General features: G+C 45.7%; 1 protein-coding gene across 10 annotated transcripts in view; it reads left to right on the top strand.

Annotated features, from left to right (window-relative positions):
- The first annotated feature begins 2,685 nt into the window (after nt 1-2,685).
- PUM1 (pumilio RNA binding family member 1) overlaps nt 2,686-24,404 on the top strand; it is a 106,302-nt gene continuing 84,583 nt past the window's right edge. For 5 of the 10 annotated variants that reach the window (XM_060258551.1, XM_060258546.1, XM_060258550.1 and 2 more), the window contains exons 1-2: nt 4,701-4,829; nt 18,246-18,619. In XM_060258551.1, the coding sequence (XP_060114534.1) occupies nt 18,257-18,619 (363 nt within the window). In that variant the 5' untranslated portion in view covers nt 4,701-4,829; nt 18,246-18,256. Of the gene's footprint in view, nt 2,906-4,699; nt 4,904-18,245; nt 18,620-24,404 lie in introns of those variants that run through there. The other 5 variants (XM_060258555.1, XM_060258552.1, XM_060258548.1 and 2 more) reach the window with 3 other exon arrangements.

Below are 24,404 nucleotides of genomic sequence, written 5' to 3'. Positions count from 1 at the left end.
GTTGGGACTCTCATGTTTTGTTGAGTTAATGCCTTGAGTGAATTAAAAAAATCCAATTCCCTGTGACTGACATGTTTAATTTTATTTGTTTAAAACATGGGTGGCCAAACTTGCTTAATGTGAGAGCCACATAGAATAAATGTGAGATGTTTGAGAGCTGCAAAACAGGAAGGAAGGAGGGAAGGAAGGAAGTTAAATAGATGAGGGAGGGAGAGGCAGAAAGAAAGCAACATTAACTTTAAATGTGTTCTCCAAGCTGCCAGTTGGCTTAGGTTGGATAAGTGATTTAAAGAGAGAAATGCCTTCTCCAAGTTGGCCAACAGGGCAGTATGGGCTTCAAGAGTCACACAATATGACAATTTCGCACTCACCTTATGCCGCTCTCACGTTCGTCTTCTCAGTGCGGCTTCCTTCTGATTTCCCACTATCTGCACCGGGGTTGCAAGTAATGTTGGCATTTTCGCGTATCAAACGGAAACTGGTTTTTATCCGTTTTCGTTTGCTGTGCGAAAACACAGGCTTGCTGCAGCCCCGGTGCAAATAGTGGGAAATCGGAAGTTAGCTGCGCTGAGAAGACGAATGTGAGAGCGGTGTAAGGTGAGTGTGAAATCAGTCAATGTGTGAAAGAACCACATGTGGCTCCCAAGCCACAGTTTGACCACCCATGATTTATATCCTGCTGTGGCTCTTCAGACACCAGGTGGCCAATGGTGGAACACCAGTTAGTGGGGGCACCAAAGAAAGCAGACCAATTAAGATGTAAAAAAATGCACAGACAACGGATTAAAATGTACACAAAATTACGCTGTGCTGAAAACAGTCTGCCAAATAACGTACATGTCCTGCAGGACCTTGTACAGTTCTGCAGGGCATGTAAGGCAGAGACGTTCCACCAGGCTTTTACCACTATATCTGGCACTCCCCCCCACACCTTTCTCTCTCCCACTTGTGGGACAATAATGCATTCTGTACTTGGTTTGTGCCATCTAATGTTGTTCTAATTTTTAAAAATGTTTTTAAATTTTAACTTGATAGTTTTAATCTTCGTATATTGTACTTCTTGCGTTAACTGCCCTGAGCCCTCAAGGAAGGGCAGTATATAAATTTAAATTATAAATAAATAAAAGCTCACAGAATTTAAAAATGCAGTTAATAGGGTTGCCAACATCCAGGTGGCACCTGGAGATCTCCTGCTATTGCAATCTAGTTGACCAAGATCAGTTCCTCAGGCGAAAATTGCTGCTTTGGAAAGTGGACTTAATGGCATGATACTCTACTTCCCCAAACCCTGCCATCCTCAGGCTTCACCCCACCGCACCGCACCTCACCTGTAAAATCTCCAGGTATTCACTGAGGCAGAGCTGGTGACCCTAAGGAATAACCTTTCTGCAGGCATGTGTAAACACTGTGGAATTTTGAGGGTTATCTGTTTGGTCTTTCATTCAAGAAGAACAAAAAAATATTTCTAAGAAGAGTTTTTTAAAAGATTGTTAGGAGATAATTAGACCACTATCCTTATTAATAGTTGCTTAATTTATAGTGTTGCCAGCCTCCAGGTGGTGGCTGGAGATTTCCTGCTATTACAACTGATCTCCAGACAACAGAGATCAGTCCACCTGGAGAAAATGGCCTCTATGGTATTATATCCCAGGAAAGTCCCTCCCCTCTCCAGACCCCACCTTCTTCATGCTCCACCCCCAAAATCTCCAACTATTTCTCAACCCAGAGCTGGCAACCCTATTAATTTAGGGAAGAGACAGGGGAGTGATCCTTGTTTCCATGTAACAGGTTTCTCATATGTCGGTTGACATTTCAAGTTGACTGTCTCTTTAACAGCAATGTGTTAAACGCAGGGACTACAAAACCCAGAATCCACAGGGGCGATGTAATCGTTGCGGATGGTGAATCGGGGGAAAAGCTATGCATGTTGGGAGTTGCAGTCGTGTATAGTCTGGCACAGAATTAAGCTCTTGTGTGTGTGTGTGTGTGCTTAAGCAATTGAGGATCTGAATTAAATAAATGCAAAGCGTATATTGCAGTTTATGACGCTGGCTTGGTAAAAGTTGCTTTCTAGGTGCGTGTGATTTCTTTGCGTCGGAGCAGATCACTTTCCTGAAAACCGATTTGATTTAGGCTTTATTGCTTGCCAGAAATCTTTAGGGTGAGGTCGTGGGGGAGGGAATAGGGTTGCCAACAGGCCTGGAGGGGGGGAGATCTGCTCCTTTAATTGAAGTTTAATATCTGCAAATGAACCCTTGACGCTTTTCGTGCATGGAAGTCAATAACATCCTATTAAGCTTCTATTAAAGGGGCAGGACACTTTTCTCCAGGCTATCAGTTAACCCTGCTTACGGAATGCACAGGCCAGATATAGTAAACTTCGGAAACCTCTCATTCTCAACCAGGGGTGGTGGGAGGAGACCAGGTAGCTCTTCTAATTACCCAGTTAAGGAGGAAAACATCCGGTCCGATGTTCAGCCGGATCCTACCTAAGTTTAGGCAGAGGGAAACACCGCCGAGTTCCTTGGGCTGACGCGCAAGTAAGGCTCCCCCCCCCCCCACCGCATCGCGATCTTTAAAAAGCGAGAGGGGGGCGTGGGATGCAATTAGACGTGACTTTAGCGTCTGTTCTAGAAAGGGGGAGGATGCAACCCGCTTGTAGCTGTTGGTCCCGTGGGTTGTCCCGCCGTCTAGCATGGAAACCGGCCAAACGTCTCGGAGGAATGCGGGGAGGGAAACAGGTCGAGCCGGTTTAGGCAGCTCTCCGGCCCATTTAGGAGAAGCAACGTCTGCACGTGGCTTCCTGAGAAGCGAGACGCGTGTCGTGACAAAGTGCCGATGATGGGGCACGTTGAAGGCGGGGAGTTTGCAAAAGACCTAGGAGCGGCAATAGCTTTGGTAGCAGGTCAGAGGCCCACTTGTGCGCGGGGGAGTGGGGGTGGTTCTGCTCTGGGGAGGGAGAAGTGGACGGGGTGGGGCGGGATGTGTGTTGGTAGATACCTGGGGCTGGGGTGGGGTGAGTGCAATTATGGGGAAGGGAAAAGAGCAATCCAGCCGGTTGTCAAATTTTCCGGATTGCACGGAGTGGGTTATCCACCACATTGATTAGATCTCGCGGCCCCTAAAGTGGTGCCAACTTTTTCTTCTGGCTAGGTTTGTGTATCTCCAAACTTCCGGATTGTTAAGAGGAGAGTCGCCGGTCTCCCCGTTCCTTTGCTTTGTCCCCATGGCTTTCGAGACTTCTGGCCGTGAAGGAGTGGCGTCGGCATTGTTATTCTTCAGTGGGGCTTCATCATCTTGCTGGGTGGTGGTGTCAATTCTGTAGCAGCGCTCCCCTGAATAATTCAGTGCTTTTTGGCGAGGCTGAGCGGTGTTGCCAACTTTATTCTTTAGTAGGGCTCCTGTGTTTTATTCTGGGCTTGTTGGCTGCTTTGGAGTAGTGGTTAGGACCGTGGACCCTAATCTGGGAGAACCGGGTTTGATTCCCCTTTCCTTCAGATGTGATTGCTGGTGTGATCTTGGGTCAGTCACAAGTTCTCACAAAGCTGTTCTCTCAAGAGCTTTCTCAGCCCCACCTCCCTCATAGGACGTCTGTTGTGGGGAGGGGAAGGGAAAGGAGATTGTAAACCACGCTGAAGGGCAGGGTATAAATCGAATCCCTCTTTTTCAACTGATGTCAGTTCTTCTCTATACTAGTGGTCCACTGGAGACTTCAGGGCTTTGGGGGGAAGCAGGATAGTGTTGCCAGCTGTTTCTTTGGAGGGGCTGACAGGGCTTGAAGAAGTTGACGATGATTACTTCAGAGCCTGAGGTGTCGCCAACTCCTATTTCTGACAGCATTACTAACAACTTCCTCTCAAACACAAAGATGAACCTTTTCACTTACACATTAGATTTGCCTGAACCCTTGCACAGGCAAGCTTTGGTTTGTAGGGAGGGTTGGATAGGGTTGCTAATAAGTTGGCCTTATTCTCCCTGGCATCATCTAAATTTGTGATTCACAAAATGTGCTTTTATTGGGGTGTGTGTGTAAAACTGTGCTTTTTATGTCTTGCAAATACGAATAAAACTCCATGTAATACTACTTAATGTTATTATATATACGTCTACTTTTACGCAGTGTACCTGTATATCATCCCCCTCTCCTTCATTTTTATCCTCACAACAACTCTGTGAGGTAGGTTAGGCACAGAGTGTGTGATTTGTCCGAGGACACTCAGTGAGCTTCCATGGCAGAGTGGGGATTCGAAAACAGGGCTCATATATCTGACACTATAAATACTACATTGCAGTGGCTAAATAGAACCATCCCCATCAGAGGCAGGATTTGATCACCCACACTAAATAATGCACTTTCAATCCACTTTCAAAATGGATTTTACTGTGTGAACTGGCAAAATCCAGTTGTTAGTGTGTGTGATCTCAGCCTGGGTCTCCTGGAGCTTGATCCCGACAATACCCTTCTTACGCTTGTGGAATGGAGAGTTCTGGAGAGCTGGGAAGCGTGCACAAGCGTGCTTTGTGTCCGTTTGGATGGGCGTAAGCGATCACGTGGACTTCGCTCGTTTGGATTTTGCCATGAGGTCTTGTGTGTACGTTTTGCCCGCTCCTAAGCCTGCCGTGTTCAGCTCCCAGCCAGCGGCGGCAGCAGAAGCAGCCGCCGCCGCCTGCGCTGGCCGAGCCTACCCTTCCCAGGATGCAGCGCGCCGCTTCAGTCCCCAGTGGGCCGCCATGTTGTCGGAGTGAAAGGCAGGGGGAGCGGCAGCCAGAGCGAGAGGCCGGGGGGGAGGGGGGGCGCGGAGATCCATCTTCATCCTACCGTTCCGCCCGTGAGTATCCGGACCGGATTGGGCTCAAACGGCACTCGGCACCCCAAGAGACCCGATGGTCAAGCCGTATTGGGGTGAGGGCCTAAGCGGGAGCGGCAAGGCCCCTCCGAAGGCGGCCCTTGGGCGGGCTCTATTGCCGAGGCGTCTTCCTCGCGCTTGGGTTCCTGGTACAATGTTTGCGAAGAGGCCTCTATTGTTGTTCCAGGAAGGAGGTGTTGGGAGGGGGGCGATGGAAGGACTCTTTCTCTCGCTCCCCCCCACCCCATCTCTTTGAAACTCTGGATCAGCCTTCCCAAGAAAGCCTTTTTCTCTCCCTCCCCCCTCCACGAAAAGAATCCCGGGGCTTGATTTCTTTTGGGATCAGGGAGGGGCGGATGGGGGAAAGAGGGGATCCACTTGGGGTTGGAAAGAGGCCCTGTGGAAAACAGACGGAATGAGAAAGAGGGTTCTGGAGGGGGGGGGGATGGGGCAGAATTCACGGTGTCGAATTGAACTTGAACAGCCTGAATGGATTTGAGGAAATGGGGGCGGGTGGGAGTGTGGAAAGAAAGTCATGGAAACGGGGATGGGGGGGAGGAAGGATCAGTAGGATTGAAGGTTGCGGGGTGGGGGAGGAAACCCTATAGGGCATCGTGTATGGATCCTAAACTTTGCAAGGAGGCGGATGTAGAGGTGTAAATGCAGGTTGCAGGTTGTGTTTTGGGTTGGTTTCTGTTGTCTGGTTGGCAACGAGTGAATTTCCCCCGTCGCTCTTTGTAGTGCAGTTGAGTTGATGGGTTGTGTTTTTGTTTGCTGTTTCCCCCCCACACCTTAATTTTTTTGAGCCACATTGTGTCTTCAAAGGGACTAGATATATGGGGGATTCTTCAGACGAAGGGAAATCGGAGTGTTGGCCTTCCTTGGTTTTGCATGTTACATATTTGAAAACTCTGTGTTTTGATGGGGAAGAGAGAGATGTTGTCTTCTCAGGGCCTCCCCTACCATTCTGGCTTCTGAGTGTAGGGCCTTGAGATGGGATGAATCGGTCCCAAAACAAGGTTGCCAGCCCTTTTGTTGTTGTTTGAAGTCTTTGAAATACACGTTTCAGGAAAACTTTGATGGGAGCTTACTTTCTACTCATGGCAGATGATGTCTTGAAAATACAAATGTACAACTTAAGCTTCTGTGCTTGTTTACAGTCGGACTTCTCTGAGTGTTCAAGGAGGTCCCAGGCCACAATCCAAGCCGGTCCTGTGCTCCTTAAGCCCTGCAAGCTTTGTCTTCCTCGGTTCTGTTTTAGATTGTGGCCTTAGCATTTGCAGGCCACAGACTTGGCAAACAATGGGAAAGACTGTTTCTGGTGACTAAAAAATTAATATGGGGGAAGGAGGGGTGTCCATTTTCCCCATAGTAGTAAAACGTGAAATTATTTCCTCGTGTTTGACCCTTGTGAAAACAGTTTTCTTTCTTTGCATTATGTCCAGGTTGTTAAATTGATCTAAGCTGGCAGAAAGCCATTTCTCGATGTACGTAAACAAAGAGAAAGTTACACATCACTATACAGGACTGCCTTTTACGAATCAGTAGTGACAATAACACTAATGGAAGGTGCTTATCTCTCCCTCTTTTTTCCTTCTGGTGGATGTAAGTTTGTTTGTGAGTTCTTTCACAACGACCAGTGGGAGATGGGTTGTTTTTCTAACTTGCCTAGGAAAATTAAAGTACTGATGGGATAGCAGGTCCAGGATAGAGAGACCGAGCAGTAGTCATGACCCAGACATGCAAAGATTCTCTGTTGAACATGGTTTTCCAAGAGGTGCTGTGTAGATGGGCCAGTGACTTGAATAGCACCTTGTTTTCTATTGTCTTCCACTTGGTGGGCATCAATATATTGTCTTAAGGGATTCTGTGTGTGCAGATACATAGTTTTAACACTGGGACTGTAATAAGGTTTTTCCAGATGACTTTTCATGACACTGCTTGGCCTCTGCTAGCCAGGCTCCAGTTACGGCAAAGTACTCAGGACACTGTGGTAGTGTTACTCAGGAAAAGGATCAAGCCCAACTATTTCAGTTTCATCCCTCAGATGTCCACGCATCTGGTGTAAAAAAAAAAAAATCGCTTAGGAATCGCTGGCACAGAAGTCATCTGTTTGCAGGACGGGTTATAAAAGTACTTCAGTTTTAAGCTTCCTGTAGTGGTGATCCTTCTCCTACCTCCAGGATTATTGAGATTAAATCTCCTGTTTGCTAGGCTGTAGTTTACAGATGGTTGAGCTGGCTTCAGTCATACTGTTCCCAGAAAGGTGACCGCGTGAAATTACCTTACCCTTTCTGGTGTTCTGAAGAGGAAGTGGCTGTCCCCCCAAGGGAGCAGAATAAGTATAGCTGGTGATTACCTACTTTAAAAGCAATAGTTGGTGGAGCCTCTGCTCTTGAAGGTCTTGTTCATACCTCAGCAGAAGTGGTGCTGTAAACTTCCGCTTCTGAGTGGGGGAGCTGCTGGGGCACGCTCAGATCCTTTTCCAGCCTCTGATCTGGACACGTGTGACGCGCCATGTTTTAAGCAGCACTGCTAAAATACACCTGAGATTCCTGGATGCCAACATCACAATTTTGGGGAGGTGCACGATGACGCGGCTTGGAATTTTCCAGCGTCACTCCAGTCATATGTCCCTGCTATAATTTTCTATTTTAATGAGCGACATTAGAGAGTGACCGGGAAGTTTCTTCTCTCCACTTGTGTACAAGTGTTCTGCACCAGTCAGTTGCTGGCTGACAAATCTGGTATGCTGTTTTCAGTTTGTATAATTGAAACCCTGAAGAATTTAAGCAGCCCTGTGGGTTTGGTGTGTATTGCCATAACTTGGTTACCGGTGCCTGAGCCCTTTATTTTATTATTTACATTATTTATAGTCCGCCTTTCTCACTTGGTCTCAAAGGCGTATTACACAGAGTGAGATATGAAATCAACAAGTCAGGCTGTACGGTAACAGTGCAATAAGGTTAGGGTTGCAGAACCAACCCAAAGTCTAAAAACAGAACAGAAGCAAAGCATAAATATTAATGTGACACATTCCATGATGCAAAATTCCGTAGTAGGATCCTAGTTTCAACAAGCTATACACAGTCCCTAATAAATTTTCCAAGTAACTTTGTGAGTCATTTAGCAAGTGCAACGCCATTGACTGTGTAGAAAAACCCTCTAGAATGATTTACATAGTTTGCAGAGAACCAAGAGAGTGGGAGCCTTCCTGCCCACCTTAGTCAGGCTGTTCCACAAGGCGGGGGCCACAACAGAGAAGGCTTGCATATGGGCAGTAGTTGATTAGTTATTATCCCACCCTTCTCCCAAGGAGAGCAAGTAGTATATGTTGCACACATAACACACCCCTTTTATCCTCACAGCAGCCCTGTGAGGCTGAGTGGGTGTGACTGGCTCAAAAGCCCAGTAGGGTTTATGACAAGTGGGGATTTGAGCCTGGGTCCCTGATCCTAGTCTTAAATAGTCTGATGCTATACCATCTTGACTATGCATTCAGTTTTTGTACTTACTGGGTGCCTCACCCTCAAACCACTGAGTTGGGAATATGTTTGTAACGTTACAAATGGGCCTCTGCAAAATCTGGCAGACTTGAAACTTTTTAAAAATGGGCCTTGCATATACACCCATAACAATTTTCGGTAGCCTCTGCTTAGACCATACAAGTCCTTTATGCCGGGGGTGTCAAACTCATTTGTTATGAGGGCCAGATCTGACATAAATGAGACCTTGTATGTCATAAAATGTAATGCCAGATAGCGGAGATAAAAACTTTATAAAGGACACAGATAAACACAGTAGTTTTTTTAAAAAAGAAAACCTAGAAACATGCTTAATGTATTAGCACTCTTGCAATATTTTGTCTATTGAAGAGTTTTGCAGAAAGGGCAGGCTAAAAATTGAATTAATCAGTCAGTTTCTGATAACTGACACCTCTTGCTCTGAATTGCATTAAAATCTGGAGACAGAGCAATCTTAAGTAGGCTGTTCAGGTGTGTATCTGTTAAGTTGCAAACCTACCTTTGATTTATTGACATTCATTACAGAAATCTCATGGTTAATGCTTTGAGCCCAAGACCCATGGGAAAACATGAAACGGCTGGGCATTGTGAGCTTTTGTACATAAGTTGCTTCATGTGCTGGTCAGCCAATGGAGAAAATAGAGGCTTTTCTCTGTAGCTCTAGTGTGATTGAGCAAGCCTGGCAAAACAAGCTATGATGCAGAAAGAAGCGAGAGAGAAGGAAGCAGATGATGATGAGTTGCTTGTGGGCCTGACAGGTGCCCTCCGGGGGCCTGATCCGGGGGGCACACCACTGCTTTATGCTTTCTGGTAGTTGGAGGTATTCTCATGGTTTTCATTAAACCTTCCCTAACTACTCATCTGAGGATAACTCTCACTGCATCTGATAGGCCACTGACTATTGATATGGTTCCTGAGCTCTGGGAGAAGAACGGCAGATATATTTTGTAGATGCGTTCAGTAATTTGGCCCCTTTCATTCTAACTAACTGGTTTTGTAGGTGGAAGGCAGCCATGGTGGGGATGCTGCTGGTGACTGTTTGTAGGCCTGCAAAGGCTTCTTTAACCTTCTCCTCTCCGGTACAGTCACTCCCAGACCCTTCCCTTTACCTTAACTCCCATTTGCCTTGCCATTTGACCCTCATGAGCGAAAGATTTCTAGCCCAAGCCTCTATTGGCATAAAGGAGTAGGGGCTTAAGGAGCCTTTTGCCTGTGTCTTGGCTTGGAAGCATAATAAAGGAGGAAAGACTTCTTGAGATTAACTAATTTGTGTACCATCATGTCCTTCTAAGGAGACTTGAGGCATAAGGAATGGAAGGAGGAGCTGCTGGACATACAGTTGGCTGCAAAAGCACACCTGGACCGCCAATCAGTGGAGCAAAATTAATCCGAGAAGAGGTGTTGAGTGGGCTTTCTAAAGGCCACAGTTCTAAGGCTGCAGCATCCTTCGGTGTTGTCATTAATGTCTTGTGTAAAAGTGTAGGCTGGTGCTGATGAGGACTTGTGAACGTTTCACTGAAAAGAAGCCAAGCTCAAAAATAACTGGAATGAACTAGAGACCTTTGGTAGGGATGTAGCTGAACAGGGAGACGAGTGTGTCACATACAGGCGACAACTACTGGCTTAAGAAGGTTGTGTGTGTGTGGCGGGGCCCACCTGGCTTAAGCAGTCATATTATTGAGAAGGATTTTGAGGCATTAGAGCAGGGGCCCCTGCAACCTTTCGCAATTAAAGAGCCGAGGGATGTCAAAATTCAGAGCGAGTGATCAACAGTCAGTATAAGAAAGCCTATTTGCATAACTGAAACCAAGCAGTTTAAAATGTTTATGAAAACTGACATTGTAGATTAATAATCCATTCATTAAAAGTTTGCACAGCCCAGACACTGGCTGTTGGCAGGTCCTTTCTTAAGTGTTGCACATGAGGTCTTGCAGTAAGGAATAAGTACACAAAAGAGCACTCTGCAATTGATCTAGCACACTGGTATAAATCTGCACACTATTCTCAGTTGGATTAAGAAAACTGTTCACCTCTATCATGATGTTGCTTTTTTGTGATGGATCTCTAAAAAGCCCTTTCGTTCCATAAATTATTTTGCCTTTCCCTTTGTGTACCAGTTTATTCTAGCATCCTGCCTACTACTCCAGTAGACTCCATTACCTTTTGCAGAGATTTGGTTTGGTACTGAGCCAAGTCTGTCTTGAGGGCTTTAGGTTGCAGCCCCCTATGTGCAAGGATGAATGGTCGGCCCCTGTATACTGGAAAACACTATGTTAACTTCCTTTGTAAGTCTGTCCCTATGCCAGTGCATAGTTAGGTGTGAGTGTTCTTGTAGGCATCCTGAAGGTCCATTTGGTGGGATGGTGTGGTAACTTGCCACCGTGTGGACATTTTGGTGCTGCATCACACTTGAAGCTGGTTGAAGAGGATGTTGTCTTGCAGCAGTGGGAAGGCCTTCTTGACTGTAACTCCTCTAAGCTGGGCCTGGATTGAAGGAATTTCTCGGCAGTGTGTTTCCTCATCCATCTCACCAATTTCAGCTTCTTCTGTAAGTATGGTACAGGTGGAGTTTAAGGGACAGGAAGCTTAAAGGGGGATGGGGAAGGGTGTGTGATGGGGGTGGGCAGGACTAGGACAAAGGAGATTCAGACCCTGACCCAGGTGTGAGACTGGGTGACTCCAAGCTAGTTTTGTTTTTTTTGTGGTCTAACCGACTTTATCAAAACTTTCTTCCAGATAAAAAGAGACAGAGATCCATGTGATTACACTATACTTCTTGAAGGGAGGGCAAGATAAAAGTAATGGTTAGAGTGTCAGACTAGGATCCGAGAGGCCCAGGTTCAAATCCCTGCACTCTGCTGTGCAAGCTTGCTGGGTGTCCTTGGGCCAGTCAAGCGCTCTTAGTGTAGCCTACTTCATGGGGTCTTTGTGAGGATAAAATGGAACTGCTTTTGGATCTTATGGAGGGAGAAAGGCAAGGCAAAAGGAAGTAAATAAAAGAACTTTACACCTGTTATCTAAAGGGTGATCATTACAGGGATTTTTTTTTAAATGAATGTATTAACAAACTAATTGATTAATCAAGTTAATCAAAAAAGTTGACGTTTGTTAATGGAATTGAAGTCTGTGTGTCTCTCCCCCCCACCAGGGTGTTCTGGCGCTACTCATATAATAAATAACGTGTCCTTTTAATCGCCTTTAGTCCCCTTCCCCCCTTAAAGTCTCGCATGCTGGGCTTCCAAAGCTTTCTTAACTTATTATAAAATAACCCTCTGATTTCGGATTTTGAAAAAATGGAAACTTTTTAGGTTGTTAAACTTATGCAAATTAGTCTATGGAATTACTGGAGGGCTTTTGTACTGCAGGTATTAAAATAAGGCTGAGAGCCAGAGAGGTTCATGACCCCCTTGTGTAGTCATGTTTTCTTTGTTTTATTTTCTTGAAAGCAGTCAGTGCAAGCTCCTTTCCAGACTTACTTTCGTATATTAGCCATGGCATTAGAATTAGCATGTTTTTTTGTCCCCTCCTCCTCAAAAAGAAAAATTTGATAAAACTTCTTGTTTTGCTAATAGGAGGAGGTCCAGCAAAGGCTGGCAAATGTTTGTGTGTATTTTTTTTTCCTTCCAATTTTCTGCGGCTGTTTTCTTATTTAGAAACAGAGAAGAAAAAGCCCATTGATGGTGCTCCTTGCTCTTACAAACATAACAAAAGAGAGAACAATGTTCCGTCGTTCTTAATTATGTCACTAGAAGAAAGCAGGAATAATTTTCTTTAAATAAAGTCACCCGTTCGTTCTCATTTTTTATTATAAAATTATGCACGGTGAGCTATTTTTTACTGCACACGGCCAACCAATTTGCAACCAGTATAAATTCATTTGTAGGCTATAAAGTTGATTTAGGCTGCACTCCCTGAGCCCACTAACTGGACTTCAGTTAGAGAGAGAGAGAGGGATCAAGAATCTCCTTCAAGCAAACATCAGAAGCAGGGCTTCAATTCTTGTAGGTTTTTGTGAGAAGCTGGATTGTGCATGAATACCTTTATTGGTTGCAGTACAAGTAGTGACTTGCACATGTGCGCAAAGTCATCCCAGGTCGGGTGGGGGGGTTCCAATGAAAGGTATTTGCATATTCACTTGCAAATCATCAAATGCTGAGTAATCAGCTGTGAAGGAGAATGAAGTGTACACACTTAAGTCAGTGGGCCCCAGGGGTGTAGCTCCACATGGGAAACTGCTGAGTTGGGTCTGTTGTTCCTCCAGCCCTGTACAGTCTACTCTGACTGGCAGTTGCTCTCTGGGGTGGTCAGGGTGGAGACTTGTTCCAGCCTTGTAATATCACATTTGCATGGCATGTGCAATAATTAAGTATATGTAATTACTTACTGCATCTCATTAAAAGCCAGAGGGATACGTTTGTTGAAATGTACTGTATTCTGCCTTGCAAGCTGGCAATTTCTGATACTTTTCTCTGTGTGTGCTCTGAAAATGGTGCTGCATGTGGCTGGGCATTGGACGAGCGAGCCTTGGACTGATGAGCCTCCTCTCTGTACACTTCAGTCTTTCCCTACTTCCTGTTTTGTGGCAAGTCATAGTTTGCTTGTAGCATCTGAAGCAGTGATCAGATTTCTGCTCACCCTCCAAGCCAGGTAGAGGGCCATTTCCAGTTCTGGATTAAGGACAGCACAAGATATGGCTTGTTTGTTTGGATGTAGTGATAATCTATGGTTTTGCCATTAAAGGGAGGGAGGGAATCCAAGACTTGCTGAAATAAGAACATAAGAGAACCCATGTTGGATCATGCCAACAGCCCATCCAGGCCAACGCTGCGTCCTCCCACTATTGTCTCCCAAGCAATGTAATTTTGAACCATCATTTGAATATGTGAACCGAATGCTTCTCTGACTTATGGGTTGAAAGATCAGGACCGTGTTATGGGCTCTTCTCTCATATGGCGTAGTTTGGTGTGGTGGTTAAAAATGCGCTTATCTGGGAAAACCGGGGTTGATTCTCCACTCCTTCACATGCACCTGCTGATGTGGCCTTGATTCAGTCACAAGTTCTCATGGAGCTGTTCCTCTCAAAAGCAGTTTCTGTTGGAGCGCTCTCAGTTCCACCTACCTCACAGGGTGTCTGTTGTGGTGTGGCAAAGGAAAAGGAGATAGAAAACCACTTTGAGACTCCTTCGGGTAGTGAAGGATGGGGTATAAATCCAATCTCATCTTCTCTTCTTTCCTAGTTACTCTGAATGTAGGCCATGTAAGTCTGGGCTAGGGATGGGTACAGATTGGGCCAATTCATGGTTTGTTCTGAACCGGTCTGGACCTTGGTGCTTCATTGGGTCCGTTTTTGTGGTTTGTTTTCCCAGGCAGCCTGGCACTGATTCAATCAGTTCCTAGACAGTGCTGGGGATGGACTTCTGGAATCCCTAAAAACATCCATGGTGGTTGTCCATAGCTTGACTGGCAGCTCAGGGAGACGGTCATAGAGCTCCCATTCTGCAGCAGGAAGAGTTGTCAAGAGAGCTGAAGCTGAGCTTTCCTGAGGTCACCTGCTTTGGGGGAGTATAGCTAGGACATTCCAAATCCAGTCTTCGCCGGACTTGAAGGGCAGGTGGAGGAGAGCCTGCTGAAAGCTCCCGGTGAGATTTACATCTCCTGTTTTACACCTGCAAACAAAACACAAACTGCGTCAAAAATCAAACAGATCATGAAACAACCATTTCTCCCATTTTGTGCCCATCCCTAGTCTGGACCATGCAGAAGCACTGGGGTCTGCCATGCTTCATCTGCAACACTGAGCCGATCTGATAGGATTGATTTGCAGCACAGCAGCCTTTAACAACTATTGATAAACTGACTGTATTTACAGATGTGTGGTGGAAAAGTTAACAGAGGGAAATATAGAGTTGGAAATCATCCCACATTACTGGTTCAGTACAGAGGATGCTCACACCTATATTTGTAGAAATGTTTGCTGCTGTTCCTGTTCTTTACTATAGCTTTTTGTATGTGCATACGAATGCAGTGTATGAAATGGCCCTGAACCTTGCATAGCACACTCATGACACTTGTAAAAAAATAAATTATATTTAATCAAGAAGTTATACCGTTTTGGGTGGTGGGGAGTGTTCTACCCATTTTTCAGAATGTGAGCAAGGCGTGGGAGGTGACATGGGCGGCCTTTGGAATCATAGAGCAGGACTGTTCCATTGGCACAAGACTGAGTCTCCCAGTCTGATGAGAGCCTGCAGAGAATGGGAGTGATTGAGGGCTGACATGCATGTTGTGCAGGCTCTGAATTCAAGCCCTGACCTGGATGCCCCAGACTACCTCAATCTCATCAGATCTTGGAAGAAGCTAAGCGGGGTCAACTCTATCTAGTACTTGGGTGGGAGACTACTAAGGAATTCTAGGGTCGTTATGTGGAGGAAGGCAGTGGCAAACCACCTTTGAACATATGTTTTGAAAACTGTACAAGGTCATCACACACACACACACACACACACACACACACACACACACACACACACAGAGCAGTATTCCCACCTGGTGCTGTTTTACCAGCCTGAATTGTCTCCCTAAGGTATCTTTGCAGTGTTGTCAGTTTGGACTGCAGATTGGTAAGGAAGTGCACATTGGGGTCAGCAACCTTTTATAGTTAAGGGGTCAAGCTGCATCAAAATTCAGGGCACAGGACCAACTAAGATCTGTTATATGAAAGTTGTATAACTGAATACATGGAGTTCAAAACATTACTGATCATTGACATGTGTACTCATAACCCATAAAGGTTCTAAAGCCCAAACATTGGTGATGGTGGTGGGTCCTTTATTGGGAAGTGACACAGAGTCTCTCCATAAGTCATAAATAAACACAAGACCACCTTCCATGTGTGACTGTTCTAGCACCCTGTTATAAATCTGTATATTGTTTTCACTGGGATTCTTGGCAAGTGTTTGATTTCCCTTCTTGGAAAGCAGCCTCTCAAAAGCCTTTTAGTTTAATCAGTCTTTGCCTACCATTCCCTTCACATCTTGATTTTTTTAGTATCTCCACCTAGCCATCCAGTGTACCTTAACTTAAAGCAGGGGTGTCAAACTCATTTGTTATGAGGGCTGGATCTGACATAAATGAGACCTTGTCAGGCTGGGCCATGTGTGTACCTATTTAAGATTAGGTGACAGAGATATAAACTTTATAAAGGACACAGACAAATATAATTGATTTTTAAAAAAACTTTAAAATAAAATATGCTTAAAACATTAGCACTTGTTGGTCTTAAAAGTGCTTTCTTTATATTTCTCCCATGGGATCCAGGGAACTGGGCAAAGGAAGCTCTGGCACTTTCCTTCCTTTCCCAAAGGACCAGGAGGGGTAGGGGCCTCAGCCAATAGAAGGAAGAGAGGTTTGGCTCAGTAGCTCTGTTGTGCAGTTGAGAGACCTGACAAAGCAAGCTCTGCCTCCCCCCTTCCTCTCCAAGGGAGGAGCCTCAGCAAATTGAGAAAACGGGCTTTGCTCTGTAGCTCCTGTGTGACTTGAGCAAGCCTTGCAAAGCAAGCTGTTATGCAAAAAGAAGCAAGAAGGAAGCAGATGATAGCCAGTTGCTTGGGGGTCTGATTCGACCCCTGGGCCGCATGTTTGATGACCCTGACTTAAAGATTTTATTTGTAAAGAGCTGTATTTAGTTCTGGGCCTGAAACCAGGGCTGTAAGTCGTAGACCCTGGTGTAGAGGGAGAGGGTTGAACCTTTCTCCCAGCACTGCTGCTTCAGCCAATTTTGGATTCACCTGAGGGTGATTTTAAGTAAAGCAAAAACATTGAGGTTTTTTTTTCTTGGATCTTCTGCCTAACATACAATTTGGCCCCATGCATTGAAGATGAGCCAAATGCTGGACTAAACCTCTTCCTTAGTAATTAACGACTGAATTATGGATTGCAATACTGTTTAGTGGATGGTGTTTCATTGAGTTGGTGGCGACTCAACTGGCATGCTGCTCTTAATTTAGGAGGCTATAGTGCAAAAGAAACAGTCTTCTGAGTCGAGCTTTACAACAGTGTCACTCATTCCTTGTGCTTAGGAAATGCTTGTGCTGGCTGGGGCCAGCAGTTCTTAATTCCTGTAAAGATCCTTTGCTTTTGCAAGTGTCACGGCTTGTGTTTCACACTCCCTCATCCACCCCCCCCCCCCAATAACTTTGGATAAGGCTGGATTAAGCAAGGACGTAAAAATAATTATTGGCTAATGAAATAGGTTTAAATGCCTTTCGAAATCACAAAGGTGATTTTTGTAGTTTTATAAGAATAGGGAAAGCATTCTTCTTCCATCATTATTCGTCAGAATCTTCCTCTCTGTCAATCTCTTTAAGGAGCGGCAGGTTCTTTTCAGTCCAGGCTTTGTGTGCAAATTGAATAGGTCAGGAGGTGGAATGCTGGGCTGGCTTTTAGTCCATGGCTCAGTGACCCTCATTAACAGGGTTGGGGATGTGAGCACTTATTTTTATCATTTAAAGATAGAAGAATCTGGTCCGTCTGTCCTTCAGGGCCATCAGAGAAGCTTTATGTCATTTCTTGGCCTTTGGTTATTGAGTGTATAGTCAAAATAATAATCTAAATAGAATAGTAATGAACCTCATAAAATCGGTTGCAGTGAGGAGATGGAATAGGCCAAAAAACAGGGCAGCAGCAATGCTAATAACCCTCTTCCCAAGTGCCATGTGAAACCACATAGTCATAACCTGCAAGGTAAAAATAATTGGTTAGATGGAGTTCAGGCTCCCTTAGAAGAGTTTTGCGAGTTGGGAGCCATTGTCAAAAAGGCCCTGTTATGACGGCACCCACTGCATGTCTGCTGGTAGGCAAGCATTATTCGGGGTCTTGGGAGATGCTTTTCTAATGAATAAAAATCCGTTTTCAACTTAGAAAAATTCTAAATTTAGGGGGAAATACAATTAAGGGGTCTGATAGGAAGTTTATAAAACTTTGTTCCTCTCCTGTAATAGAACCGGGGATTCTATTTTCCAATGTATTCAGTGGACGATAGATTGGGGGGATATGAAATAGAATTCTTCTGCACCCGGTGCATAATTTTGTCAGTATTTCTGTTACTAGTTTAGATGGCTTCAGAATGGCACTAGACTAATCCGTGGTGGACAGGTCTGTCCATGGCTACTGGCCATGAATAGTTAAAGGAAATCTGTATCCACAGGTAGTGTCTTTGGCCTACAAGTTGCTGGCTGGCAGCTCTGTGTGTCTGGGGTGGAGGAATGATTTTACAGAGGCATCTTTACTTATTTATTTACTTTCTTCATTTATATGCTGCCTTTCTCCTCATTGGGGCATAGAGTTAGTTACACCATTCTCCTGTCCATTTTAACAAACCTGTGAGGCAGGCTAGGTCCAGTGTGTGTGTGACTGGCCAAAGGTCACCCAGCGAGCTCCATGGCAGAGTGGGAATCTGAACCTGGCTCTCACAGGCCCTAGTCTGATACGCCAATCATTACACCACACTGGCTCTTCTTAACTACAGTTGGAGAGAGTGTTGGACTTGATGGATCTTTGGTCCCGTTCAGTGAGATCGCTCTCATCTATATGTGTGTTTTTGCTCCCCTCACTCTCTTTGGATGGCTTGAACCCAGACTCAGTGTGAGTCCACATCAGCTAACATATCTTGATTTAATCATGAGTGAGTATGGAGGCGTTGGGGAGGTGGGCAAGATTTGGATGTTGGGAAACTGGCTGAGTTCTTTGAGAACTTCTGTGACTTTGTCTGATGACCCGAGTGAGACTTGATTTTCAAGCATGTGTTGTATGGTGTGGGGTGGAGTGGAGTGGAGAAGAGAGCCCCATTAAGCCTTTTGAACCTGTGTCTCCTCAGGTGTTGGTGGAATGAGCGTTGCGTGTGTGTTGAAGAGAAAAGCAGTGCTCTGGCAGGACTCCTTCAGCCCCCACCTGAAACAGCACGGTCAAGAGACAGCTAATCCCAACATGCCTGTTGTTTTGACATCTGGAACAGGGTCTCAGGCTCCGCAGCAGCCAGCTGCAAACCCAGCCCTTGCAGCGGGGACACACTCCAGTCCTGTTCCCGGATCTATAGGGGTTGCAGGCCGCTCCCAGGACGACGCGATGGTGGATTACTTCTTCCAGAGGCAGCACGGCGAGCAGCTGGGGGGAGGTGGTGGTGGCGGTGGCAGCTATAACAACAGCAAGCATCGATGGCCTACCGGAGACAACATTCACGCCGAGCATCAGGTGAGTGGTTAAATCTTTCAGAACTGGGCAGTTGGGAGTGAGGTGGGTCCACGTGAGCTCTGTCTAGCAGGAGCTGGTTGTGCAAGACCATGCCTTGTTTGTGCTACATTTTTCCCTGACCCTCTGTCCTGAAATGCTTTCCCACAGTTCAGCAGGATGAAAGGACTCCCATCCAGATACATAGTCTAGTTTTTGTAGGCTCCTAAATCAGTAGAGTAGGGGCTCCTTTTTCCTTGAGCTTGCCACCACTGGTAATCTTTAGGGAAGTTCTTGAAGGGTCCTCAATGTGTCTGAATGTGTGTGAACATAAGAACATGAGAAGCCATGTTGGATCGGACCAATGGCTCATCCAGCCCAGCATTGTGTATCACACAGTGGCCAAAACCCAGGTGCCATCAGGAGGTCCACCAGTGGAGCCAGTACTCCAGAGGCCCTCCCCCTGTTGCCCCCCAGACACCAAGGATACAGAACATCACTTCCCCAGGCATAGTTTTCTATCTGTACATGTGGCTAATAGTCACTGATGGGCCTCTGTTCCATATGTTTATCCAATCCCCTCTTGGAGCTATCATGCTTGTAGCCACCATCGCTTCCGGTGGCAGTGAACTCCATATGTTAATTACTCTTTGGGTGAAAAAGTACTTCCTTTTATCAGTTCTATGCCTACTGCTTATTAAAGTCATTGAGTGGCCATGAGTTCTTGAGTTGTATGAAAGGGAGAAAAGTAATTCTTTCTCTGCCTTTATCCCATGGATAATTTTGTAAACTTATATAAGAGGCGGGCGTCTGTGCCTTTCTTGCCGCCTCCATTCTCATTCATGTCCAGGAGAAGTTCTTTAAATTATCTTTCCTCCAGCTGCTGTGAAAGAGTCTGTCTAGAACCAAATCCAAATGCAGATTGTGTGATACTTCCATTGGGACAAGCTATAGTGACACAGATGAGTGCGCAAGCTTTCAAGTTTGCCACAGCTCTTCTTCAGGCTAGATGTTAACAAAATCAAAAATGAAGGTGGGAAAGGGAAGGTATTCCATGATTTTAAAGACCTTCTCTCATGGCATGTTTATGCTGAATGCCAGGAGTTAAGAGATACCGATTAGTGCTTTTGATGCAGCTTGCATTGTGGTTCTTCCGGGCAAGAGAAAAAAATGGGGTTCCTCCGCTGGAATTACAAAAGCTTGCCATCTTCCTTTTATATTTCTGACACTCAGTGAGACTTTTTAAAAGGCAGAAAGTAAAATATCTGACACTTGGTGAGATCTCTTGAAAGGCAGAAAGTAAAGGCATTCTTTGATACTCATATTGAGAATTTTGGAGATAAATTTAAGGTGTTGTATGAAGCATAAAGTGGAATAAAGCCAAATATGTCATTTTACCTTGTGCTGTGAGTAGATCCCCCACTGTGCAGTCCCCTGTTAGTAGATTGTCCTTAAGATAACACATTCTTCTTGGCTTTCAAAGTACCCGCACTTTGTTTTCCAGAGACATAATTTTTTCTTTGGCCCATGATTCTTCTCTAGATAAGGCCTTAACATCGTTTTGAGCTTGAGTGGCTATTTCATAAGCTAAGTCTGCTGTCTGTGCCACTTCAGAGATAGTGTCGTTTAGTTTTTTAAGTTCCTCTTGAATAGGAGATGTAGCTTGAGTGATACGGGCCAAAAGAGTATTTTCAAGCTTAGAGATGGTTTCAAGGAAGGTTTTGCTGGAAAGGGCGTCGTTCTCCTCACACGGGGAGGGATTTTCACCCGCCATTTTCTCTGCGGCTTCTTGGGCCCTGGGAGAGGTACGATGTTTTTTCCCTGACCTGAGATATTGGACCAAGTCCTGGGAATTCTTTTTCGTAATGGACTTACCCAGGTTTCGTTTGACCATCTCTTGGTGGCGGCGAGTGGTCCAGGGACCGGATGAGAGGTGATTTATATGGATTGTGAAAGGAGCAGCTTTTTCAGGCGTCCGCCATCTACCACGACGCCCCGCCCACCGCTTGGCTTTCAAAGTAGACCAAAATTGTACTGGTTCAGAGTTTGGATTTGGATTTTGGGACCAACGGGGCTGCCAGCAACTTTTCTCTCAAACCAGTTGCTGAGCAAATTTTTATGCTCACCAAGCAGAAAATTTTATGGAGAGGCTATAAGGGTGTTTAAAAACCAAAAACTCAACAGCCAAAGGAAGGACCTTAGTCTGTGTGCATTCTTTGAGAGTCACCACGATATGCATATATGGGGGGAGGGGAGGAATTTCAGAGGCAGGGAAAAACAGGGAAATGGAATGCTTCTGAGTTAGCAGTTTACAGTGTCTGGGGGAACAGAAGAGATAGGAGCTTTTGTTATCTGTTCCTCTGTCTTTGTGAATGGAGAGGTCTGGGAACTAGCTACATAAGTGTCTGCTTTTGCATATCTGTTTTGGGGATTTACATTTCATGTAGACAATTATGCATAAAGGGATTTAAGGCCAGCACAAAGGTAAGTCCCCCCCCCCCCGTCATTTTGTTACCTTTAACAGTTAAGAGTCTGTCATCCTTGCAATACAAATGGTTGAAGTTGGCATTTTGATTATTTACTTGCATCATTTATACCCTTCCTTTCTTCCCAGACGGGATGCAGAGCAGTTTACACAGCTGTCTCCTCCATTTTGTCCTCACTGACACCCTGTGAGATTGGTTAGGCTGAGAGTGGTTGATTGGCCCAAGGTCACCCAGCAGGCTTTTATTGCAGAATGGGAATGTGAACCTGAGTCTTCCAGATCTAGTCTGGTGCTCTAACCACTACATTGTACTGTCAGGTTCACTTAAGCTTGATGAATGTTGATAAATGGCTCTGGTGATCTTAAGCTCCTTTTCTTTCTTGGCAGGGTAGAGGTGGGTGGTCGTGAGTGCCTTACCCATTGCATAATACTGTGATCTGAGAAAGTAAAGAGCTCTTATCCTTGCTCTTGCGGGGCATCGACTGCCACTGAAAAGCTCCACAGTGCCTGCTTGTGAAATGCACACCATTTCTGAAACCAGTGAGACCATGCTGCTGAAAGAGATTGTCAGACAGAGCCTCAACAGCAGCTTCGCTTCACAGCCTGTGTTTGAGATGTGTGGGGCTTTGCTGGCAAAGCAGAATTGACCTTCTCTGTTGAGGGGAGGAGGACACTGATTCACTTGGGTTCCTCTTCCCACAATCCCTGGAGTCAGGAAACTGATTGCACTTTCCATTTCTGGGGGAGGAGGAGCCCACCCTCAGACTTTTTCCTTCCTCTGCCTGAGAGACAGTGGATTTAGAAAGATTGTGAGGTTTTCGTTTAAGGAGCTTCTTTGGTTGCACTTTGTTTTCTTCTTTTCACCTGTGTGCATTTCCCTTTGTTTAACAAAGTTCATTTTTCTGGACTCCTCTTCCAGTGGCTGTTTACCTCCCCCCCCCCCCCCGCTTTCAGTCAAGGTGATGTCTGCAGTTGAAGTCTTGGACCATAGGACCTTCTCCAAGGGAGAGTTGGGGGGGGGGGGGATGTGATCCCCAGATAGCGGAGTAGGAAATTCCTGCAAACCCACTTGCCCAGCCAACCTGCTGTGGCAGAGCTCCTGGAGACAGCCATAGGCCACGAATCACCTGGCTTGGATCATGAAGAAGCAGCCTTGATTTTGGGTGCCAAACAGTACCCTTTGCTGATCAGCCTGGGTGGCCTGTATTGGCCCATTAAGCCTGCTCAGTGCAACCTTCTGAGTGGTGAATTGAAGAGAGACAATAGCTTCCCACCTAGGAGGGGACAGAACCCTTTGTTGTCCCACCAGCATTCCAAGACTGGCTAGAACCCTTTGTCTCCAGTCAGTTACAGAAGAAAAAAAGAGTTTCTTTACATCTCTTCCCCCCCACCCCTCCCTCTCTAGTCAAACACTTATCCCCTCCTCTGAAGAAGTATGCCTGCATACGGAAAGCTTACTTTTTGAATAAAACTTTGTTGGTCTTAAAGGTGATACTTGACTCCTGCTTTGTTCTGCCTTTAAAAAAAAATCAGCTACTTCAAGGCCTGTAGACACACAGAAATGCCTGGGCTCCTCTTGGCCAATCAGGCTGCCTGTAAAAGGACCTTCCCTATTAGGGGCAATTATTCAAATTTCTCAGACTACAGATCTGAAGATAGGGATTTCCCCTTAGGCTCTGAGGATTCTGATGCAAATCTGGATAAATAGGCCAGTTGTCTGAAGACAGTCTGTTGCTGCCACCACTCTGGATTTATGGTCACTTGGGAAGGCCCAGAGTACCCTCCCAAGCCCAACCAAAAATTCCCCTTTTAGCTGAGAAACACAGGCGTGATGACCAGGCAGAGAACATTAAAAAGATAAAGGTTTATTAATACAGGGATGGGTATTTAAACAAGGCAAGGTGCTTAATAGATATAACAGTGTATAAAGGAAAATGAAAATAAACCCTAACATGACTACCTGTACTCCCCCTAGCCTCTTAGTCATCAGGGCCCACAGCCCTTTCCCCCAGGCCAACTGCCTGTGACTCATTCTACCTTCTGAGTGAGGGATCTTTCTCTCAACCACAGACTGTCCTCCCAGCCTGACTCTGTGAGAGAAAAGAACACAATTCCACAGCCCACAAAGTTTATGTATCAATCTGCTCATATAATCCCTGGACACTGATTGGTTACAGCAGGCACCAGGCATTGTGTGGATTGTAGGCTGCATCTGCTTCCTACTCCCACACTGGTCTGTAGGCCTAGGTCTCCCAAGGCCTTGTCTCCCAGTCCTACACAGATCATGACAGCCCCCCCCCCCACCAGACCAAATCATGGTGTCCAGCCATCAGGAACCCCATTGAAGAGGGCCGCATAACAGTGATATGTGCGGTTCTGCCATTTACAAGTATTCAGACTATATACAACAGCAACACAATATTCTGATTAACATCAAAGAGAATACAGCATCAGGTTATTTTCTTTTGCAAGTCCTCAGGGACAAGGCACCAGCAACCTTGTTCTTGGATCCTGCAATGTGCTCCACCCTAAAGTCAAAGTCTTGCATTTTCTCGTTTTTTTCCTTTCCCATTAAGTGGGTAACAGGTTTCCCAGAACCTTCTCTAGGAATTACTCGCATGAGTCCCACCACCCACCCATCCACCTTATGTGGTTGAACTGCCAATGCAGCATTTGCCTCCTCTTGGCAAGAATAAGTTACGAAACCAAAGCCACGAGAACATTTTGTCTGTGGATCTCTCACCACCACAGAGTCAGTGAGTGTGCCCCAGGGTTTAAAATGTTCCCTCAAACTATCATCGGTAGTTTTAAAACTCAGGCCACCAATAAACAGTCTCCTCAACTGCTTTGGTTCCTTAGAACGGTGTCCCTGTGAAAATCTTCTGTTCTTCCTCTGGATTGGCCTCATTTTCTGACACTGAAGCACAAATTTAGTCAAGTCTTCCCCTATAAACATAGCTACAGGGGTGTGGTCATACACGGCAACCTTCCACAGGCCACACCAGTCTTCATAGCTGTTTGGTAGCTGGGCCACAGGGAGCATGATCCCTTCTGCTTCATGCAGATGCCTCACCCGCCTCTCTTCTCCTGGGAGGAGGTACTTTGGATCAACTAGAGAGCAATACACAGTGGTCAGGAGGGAACCAGTATCCTGCCAAGCAGCGACTTCATAGCCATCCACCATGGCCTTTTTCTGGTGGCACTGGGGAATATATTCCGGATCAAATTCAGGAGGAGCAGCTTGGTTGGTTTCCAGCATCATGTGGTGCATGCTGGTCCCATCCTTAGGACACTTCTTCCAGATATGACCCAGCTGGTTGCAGG

This window comes from Heteronotia binoei, chromosome 17 (assembly GCF_032191835.1).
Source record: "Heteronotia binoei isolate CCM8104 ecotype False Entrance Well chromosome 17, APGP_CSIRO_Hbin_v1, whole genome shotgun sequence".
Taxonomy (NCBI): domain Eukaryota; kingdom Metazoa; phylum Chordata; class Lepidosauria; order Squamata; family Gekkonidae; genus Heteronotia; species Heteronotia binoei.
This window is presented reverse-complemented; position numbering and strand designations above follow the sequence as displayed.